The sequence below is a fragment of the Xiphophorus couchianus genome, chromosome 14 (genome assembly GCF_001444195.1).
Source record: "Xiphophorus couchianus chromosome 14, X_couchianus-1.0, whole genome shotgun sequence".
Lineage (NCBI taxonomy): Eukaryota > Metazoa > Chordata > Actinopteri > Cyprinodontiformes > Poeciliidae > Xiphophorus > Xiphophorus couchianus.
The window spans coordinates 24,544,675-24,552,430 of NC_040241.1; the positions used below are offsets into that span (position 1 = coordinate 24,544,675).

At 44.9% G+C, this 7,756-nt stretch overlaps 1 protein-coding gene across 2 annotated transcripts; it reads right to left on the minus strand.

Annotated features, from left to right (window-relative positions):
* Positions 1 to 127: 127 nt before the first annotated feature.
* LOC114157601 (zinc finger and SCAN domain-containing protein 2-like) lies at positions 128 to 7,276 on the minus strand. 2 transcript variants are annotated; one of them, XM_028038700.1, is made up of 10 exons: positions 6,973 to 7,276; positions 6,821 to 6,889; positions 5,661 to 5,805; positions 5,443 to 5,567; positions 5,097 to 5,332; positions 4,484 to 4,590; positions 4,279 to 4,409; positions 3,971 to 4,215; positions 3,384 to 3,490; positions 128 to 3,303 (listed from the first exon to the last, which is right to left on the minus strand). In XM_028038700.1, exons 1-10 carry the CDS (start codon positions 7,199 to 7,201, stop codon positions 1,977 to 1,979), a joined length of 2,721 nt encoding a protein of 906 aa, XP_027894501.1. In that variant the 5' UTR covers positions 7,202 to 7,276; the 3' UTR covers positions 128 to 1,976. The 2 variants fall into 2 exon arrangements, with proteins under 2 accessions (XP_027894501.1, XP_027894502.1); XM_028038701.1 differs by lacking the exon at positions 6,821 to 6,889.
* Positions 7,277 to 7,756: the final 480 nt, after the last annotated feature.

Consider the following 7,756-nt stretch of genomic DNA (forward strand, 5'->3'; position numbering starts at 1 on the left):
TGTTATTACCCTCATGCAGTCTGTCTTAAGTCAGAGGCTTCTTCAGGGTAGTTGCTACACTGACTGCTAATGGAGATCCTTCCATTAGCACCGCCAGATTTAAAGATAAACAACAGCAACGTAAAAATTCGAGAAGCTTAGTGTTTTATTGAAACGGGTCGATACAAAAACAGGACAGAACTGAACATAAGATCCGGTTTTCAGCGTTTACACGAGTCATGAAGCAACAGAAAACAAAACCAGAGAAAACCGGTTAGTTTCCCTAAAAATGTCACCGTGTGAACTCTGACCCGGTTTCTGGTCCAGTTCAGTTTTTTTCTTGCTTTCACACACAGAACAGTTCAGAACAGAAGATTATTGATAACCATGAATTAATTCAATGTATTTTCTTTACAGTGAAAAGCTTAAAGCAAAATGAAACAATTATTTTTCAGAAACAGCCTGAAAATCTGATAATACAGTAAAACTGTTTTCATCCTATTTGCTCCATGAAATAATTCCTGACAGAAAACCGAATTTAAACCAAATATTTTCTTATTTCTGCCGTTGGATTCAATGTTTTTTCTTCTGCTGTGATTTTTATTGTCTTGGTTCTTCAGAAGTCGTACAAAAACACAAAACGTGGTGGGAAGGGATTGAAATTGGTCTGAGTTAGCATTTAGCATTAGATTAGCTGTTAGCTAAATCACTAATTTAGCTAACAGCCTTTCTGTTGTTTTTCCAACAGGAGCAGAGGAGACGTCACACTGGGTGAAAGAAGAGTCATTCTGCAGTAAAACAGGAGTTTATTAGTATTTAAAAGAAAGAAGTGATATTTTTTAACAAATTAGCCTTTAGCATAACTGGCGCTGTTAGCATTAGTGACTAAATGGTAATCTATCTTCCATAAGACTGCCAACATTTCCAAATGTATTTTAATTAATTGAAATAAATCTTGTTCTACCCTGCTCAGCCTTCTTGTTATCTGCTGAAGTTATACTCTCTATAATAACGGTCATCTCTTCCCCATAACTTCCACAGCAAAAAGTGTTGATGCTAGTATAGATTAGCCACTTTAAGCTACAAGAATCTCCTGAATCTGGTGAGGAACCATTTTGTTGTTGCCCATTTTCATATGGAAACGGCGAACGTCAATAAAAATGAAACAAAATGATACAACTGGAATGTTTTCTGTTTCTTTTGTCAACACAAAAATGGTCCCAGTAAAACTAAAGCAATAGAAAACCAGACAAAAGATTAACATTGTAGTTTTTGATGTTTAGATCCGTTTCTTCTTTTATAACGATGCTGTTCGGACTTTAACCCGTTCAGGTTGTACCACGACCTTTAACCTGATGTTTTCTTTGCAACGCTAAAAAGCAGTTTCAACAAATTAAGAAATCAATTATGTAGATTAAACTGCTACAATGCTTGTTTTCTAGATATACAGGACACAGTATTGGCTACAAACTAAGCTAGCAAAGATAAAAGCCTTAGAGTCTTTTGGTTGGGTTTTCCTCCAACAACTTCCACACTGAAGAGTGTTGATGCTAGTGCAAATTAGCCACTTTTAGCTAATAAAGGGGAAAAAAAAATCACCAGTTTCTGATAGGAAACCATTTTTTTATTGCCCTTCATGAACCGTGAGGACATTTTGCTGTGAGTTAAACCGTTAACCTCAGTAAATGTGATATAAAATGAAACGTTGGAATGTTTTCTGTTTAAACAGTCACAGTTAAACTAAAGCAATAGAATACCAAAAAAAAGATTATTGTGGTTTTTGATATTTAAATTGGATACTTCTTTTCTCACAATATTTTGATTTTTGCCCGACCACGACCTTTGACCTGACTCCTTCTGCAACGCTAACCAGAGGACGGCTAATAACAGTTTCAACAAGATTAAGAAGTCAACTATGCAAATAAAGCTGCTAAGATGCTTGTTTTCTAGATTTACAGCATTGGCACAAACGAACCAAGCTAGCAAAGACAAAAACCTTAGAGTCCGTCGGTCGTTCTGTCGGTCGTTAACTCGGCCGATCCTTCAGACGTTCCATCGGTCATTGATTCGGTTTTTCCTTCAGTGACCAGTGGCTGGATGAAGGAAGTCGACGGTTCTTGGAAGACGACGTGCTCAGGATGGAAGCTCTTCATGTGAGTTTTCAGGCAGTGGCTCTGGGTGAAGGCTTTGTCACAGAAGGAACATCTGTAGGGTCTCTCTCCGTTGTGGGTCCTCATGTGGACGTTCAGGTGCTCCTGTCGAGAACACGCTTTGCCACACACGCCGCAGCTGTACCGCTTGATGCCCAGGTGGCTCTGGATGTGGACGTTCAGGGTACTCTTCAGTTTGAAGTGGCGGCCGCAGTGGGAGCAGCCGTACGGTGTCTCCCCGGTGTGAACCCGCATGTGTTTCTGGAGGTCATACTTGTTGAAGAAGCTCTTGCTGCAGACGATGCAGCCGAACGGCCGCTCGCCGCTGTGGGTCTTCATGTGGCCCGTCAGGGCGTTGTTGGACAGGAAGGTCTTGCAGCAGATGTGACACAGGAACATCCGGTCCCTGGTGGTGTGGACCTTCATGTGCTCCTTCAGGGTGTGCTCCAGCTTGAAGCGCTTCCCGCAGACTTTGCAGCCGTAGTGGCGCTCGTTTGAGTGCGTCAACTTGTGGCGAGTCAGAGACCTGAGGTCGCTGACGGAGCGGCCGCAGATGTTACAGAGGTACCGGTCCCGACTCACGTGACTCTTCTTGTGAGCCGTGAGCTGGCCTCTCAGTCCAAACGTCTTTGGACACAAGTCACACTTGTGTGGCCGGTCTTCCACGTGGATCCAGAGGTGGACGTTCAGGGCGGACTGGACAGCGAAGGTTTTGCTGCAGTGGCTGCATTTGAACTGCCGCTCTCCAGTGTGCAGGGAGACGTGGTTCTTCAGGCCCGAAGCGGTGAAGAACCCCTTCCCGCAGTACGAACAGTCATGGATCTTTTGGTGAACTTCAAAATGTACCTTCATGTCTTCCGCAGAATTGAAGGTCTCTCCACACACCCCACAGATGCTCTTTGGGTCTCCAATGTGCGCCCAGGCGTGTCTGGTCAAACCCGATATTGTCCGGTACCACACGCCGCACACCTGGCACACCACCTTGCTCTCCCTGCCGTTCTCCATGAATCGCCTGGGGCCTTTGTAGGTCCTTTCTGGCTGTGGATCGTCACCTTCCTCCAGATCTTCGGCATTTGGTTCCCACTCATCGTCGTCTCGCAGCGCCTCGTTTTCCCCTCCAGAACCAGCGTCGCTCGCAGCTGCATGCGCTCTGCTACGGTCCAGATCCTCAGGGCTGCAGAGACGCAACAAGTTAGGACAGGTCCGCTCTGTCCGGGGTTTGATAACGGGTCGGTTCTGCTGGTCAGCGGTTACCTTTGAAGCGGAGCGGTTTCGTCCTCCAGAACCACACAGTCAGTGGGCTGAGGCTCGTCCTTCACCAGCTGCAGGTTCTGCTCCTTGCTTTCATCGCCTTTTCCTGTCTGAGGAGGAAATCAACAAATCCTTCAACATTCAGTTCAAAGTTTCATTCTGACCATTTTCTGGTTCCTGAATTTATTTGCAGGGCAGTTTGGCCTAAAAGTTCAACAGAAACTGATTAGATCAACCCAACAACCCTGAGATCCAAGCAGGGATCAGTTTTGTCTTCAGGGATCAGAGAACATTCAGCTGCAGTCGGACGTTTAGCTTGGACTAAATCAGAGCCGATGCTGCAAATGTGTCTGATGGTAGAACCAGAAGTCGGCACCAAAAACTAAAACATGAGTTGCAAAAAACCCTGAAGCATTAATGCTAAACGTTAGTTCTGCTAATGCGCTAAACTAATGCTAAGGCGCTGTGCTAACAGGTATACAAAGACAGTTGGGCTGTTCTGTCCTAAGTAACGATTAGTAAATGTTGGTTTCTTTCCACTGAATCTTCTGCAGAGACGGGTTCGTACTGCAGCAGATGATTTTTCGTACCTTCAGTTTGACGTAGAGGACGGACTTCTTGGACCCGGTGGACCTCATGCTCCTGTAGATCTCCTCCGGCGTCAGGGTGTTCATTTTGAGCTTCTGCAGCTTCCTGCTGCGGTCAGACTTGTACATGTTGATCTTTTTGTCGTCTCCGACCAGCTGAGGGAAGGTGAGTCTCAGCAGGTCCAAGAACTCAGCCTCCTGCATCCTTCGAGGACATTTCAGATCCTGCACCGACGACGTCTGCAGCTCTGGAACAGGAACGACTTGAGCTGGAGAAGCTTCACCGCCATGAAGCAGAGCTTTACACTCACCGGTTTCTGTGGAAGCGTCTGACTGGTTGTCCTCCAACACACAGACTCTGAGGAAGTGGTGAGCCGGTGCCTCTCCGGCGCGCGGTCGGCCCCGCCGCCTCCTCTGAGGCTGATCGACGGGAGACGACAACCTGCAGGGGAACAGAGGAGGCGTGTGGAAACCCTGCAGGGCAGCAGAGGAGAGCAGAGTGTGGATCCTGGTTACCTCAGGTTCTCCTCGGTTTGATCACTGGATGGTGTGGCAGAGCCGACGCTCAACTCCTCATCCAGCTGATGAAGAACATCACTGCTGCTCTGCAGATTGACTGCTGTCTGCAAATGTTCAAAATGAAAAAACATGTTTATGATCCAGCTAGATGGATTCCAAGACACTGAATGGAAAATATGAATATTTAAGGTCTAAAATAAATATTACTACTTTGAAGACACTGTAAAAACTGGCATTATGAAGGACTAACACACAACAACAGCAACTCAGCACACAAACCACGACCTAGTGCAACATCAATGCAACATCAGTGCAGCATCAGTGCAACATCAGTGCAGCATCAATGCCACCTCCTGCGCCGCCTGCCATGACTTTGCGTCGCCTCCATCCAGCACAACATCAAGCAGGATTTCTTTCAGCGTAACTAAAGGTCAAATTAACGTAACGACTCGCTGCAGCATAACTGGGTTTCAATCCCTGGAAATTCCTGGTGGACCTTAAAATCTCTCAGGATGATTCCTGTGAACTCTAAAACGCTGGAAAGGCCCAGCTGGTCCAGAACCAGCCTGATGTTCTGCTGAATCAGTGGTAACGGGTTTGGAGTGGAAACCTTCAGGCGGACGTAGAGGGCCGAGTTCCCGCTGGTTCTGATGGTCCTGTAGATCTCCTCCGGGGTCAGAGCGCTGACCCTCAGCGGATGCAGCTTCCTGCTGGTATCGGTTATGAACAGGTCGAACGGTTCTCCTGCAGCCAGCTGAGGGACGGAGGAGCGCAGCAGGTCCAGGAAGTCCGACTCCTGCAGATCCCGAGGACAGCTGAAGTTTTGAATGGGATTCTTCTGAAACACTGGAGACAGAACCAAACCTTCAGCCGGAGCTCAGCGGGTCAGACGGCAGAACGACCTCAGAACATTTCCCCTCAGGAAAACCCAGCAGACGGGTTCGTCTGGAGCGTACCGATGTTGGAGAGCACCTCGGTCTCAGGGTTGTCCAGAACCCGGACCCGGAAGTCCAGGTGGGTCAGGGAGCTCAGAGGTTTACTGGCTCTCCTCTTCTCAGGTCGGACTCGGGATGGAAATGACCTGGAACAGTCAGACACTCGTAAACACAACTTCTGGCTAAACCCGAAATCTGCCAGATGAGTTAATCATTATAGTCAATAACAGATGCGTAACCTTGGTGATATCTCATAGTCTGGGTCCGTCAGATCCTCCCGTTTCGGTCTGGACCGCGGAGTCACCGGAACCACGGGTTGAATGTCTTCATCATGGTCATCATCACCGTACCACAGGAAGTCCAGGCTCCCGGAGTCCCTCCCATCTGGACGAAAATAAAAAATAAAAACCACAGTTTGGTCGGACTGGTGTTTGGAAACAGCTGGATGATTCTCTATCAGTTTTATAAAACATGACCCTCATCTGGTCTCAACCCAGATAAACAAACACAGAGAGCCGGTAATAAAGTTACAGTCAGAAACTAACAGAAACCACATTCTGAGCTCTGCAGAGAAACACCAGTTCAAGTTTTCACCAAGTTATTCATTCATGATAAACAAAATAAATCATTAGCAAGCTAACTATTTAGATTATTTAAATATTTAGCCCCAAAACGAAATTTAGTTAACTAAATATTTAATTAGCAATAAATTACTTAGTTTAGGACTGAATGTTTAAATTTTGCTAGCTAAACAAAATATTTAGCTCACTTAAAATATCAGCTAGCTAATATTCTAGCTAGCTGATATTTAGCTAGCTGATATTTAGCTAGCTAATATTCTAGCTAGCTAATATTCTAGCTAGCTAATATTCTAGCTAGCTAATATTCTAGCTAGCTAATATTCTAGCTAGCTGATATTTAAGTAAGCTAAATGTTTTAGCTCACTGAAATACTTAGCGAGATAAAAATGCTCAGTTCTAGTTAAATATAGAGTAAATAAATCCAGTTTATTAACTCATTTCCATTTAATCCAGACTGTTGGTTTTAATTGATTTGCTGTTTTCTGATATTTTTATTCAACTTGCTGGTTAATATCTCCGTTTTCTTTTTATTGCTTTAACAAACGGAACCCCGTAACTAATGGTATTTTACTGCACGAGATTGTCAAGGTTATTTTCGTTAGTTTTAAATTTCAAACACAAAAAGTTAACTTTGACTATACAGCAGATATTTAGGTGCAAAAATAAATTGACGTTTGAGTCAATCTAAATCACAGATTAAAATGCGATAGAAATGAGTAACTCCAGACTTCTTGTAGTGATAAATATAAAGAAACGTTGATTTTAAACCAGTTCGGTTCGGTATATTGGTTCGGTTAAAACCAGTGAGTTCATCCCACCTGGATGCTGCCGCTGCTCCTCACCTACCACCAGCTCCTGGCTCCGCAGGTCCTGGAGCCCCGCGTTGGCTTCCCACACACAAACACACATCTGATTAACATCCCAGCTGCTTTAATTCAGCCAAACTGCGCCTCTCCTGTCCGCCACTGACCTCCTCTGGTCAGCCTGACCTGCGGCTGCAGCAGCTCCAGCTGCCTCCTCTGGCGGTCGATCTCCCGTCTGAAGCCCGACGCCTCCTTCTCGTAGTCGGCCACGGTCCGCTCCACCACCGCTATGATCTCCCGGGCGGCGGTGCTCAGCTTCTCGGTGATGATTCCTCTCAGGATGCCGCTCTTAGACATGCTGAGTGGATCGGAACCGCCGCTGCTGCAGTAAAACATCCTGGATCTCCTCTGTTTGTGTTAAAAACTTCTGGACGGCCGTTGGATAGATCTACTTCCGGCGCTTGGGGAGGAAACACGTCACGGCTGAAAACTGACAGCAAGGATCAGGGCCGCCATCTTGCGTTCAACTCTGCAGCTGCATCCGAGATTAGAACGTAATTTAAACATTTATTTCCTTAATTAAACAAACAAAAACAGTTAAACATGTATTTTATACATTAATTTGGTTTATTTTAATTAATTTTATTAGACCATGGTCTAAAAAAACATGTATTTAATTCTTAATTTGTCCAAATTTAACCTAATTTTAAAATGGAATCTCTGTTCCAGACATAATTATAACTTTATCCGTCTTGTGAGTCTAAAAATATATTTTCTGTTTGTATGAAAAACTTTTGTACGGCCGTCTGAGTCCCAGTTGTTGGGGAGGAAAGACATCAGTGCCACCATCTTACCTTCACCTCTTCAGCTGTATCAAAACTGGGATGTGATCGAAACATTTATTACCACAATTCAACAAAAAAAGTGAATCTTGAATTTTAAATACATTAG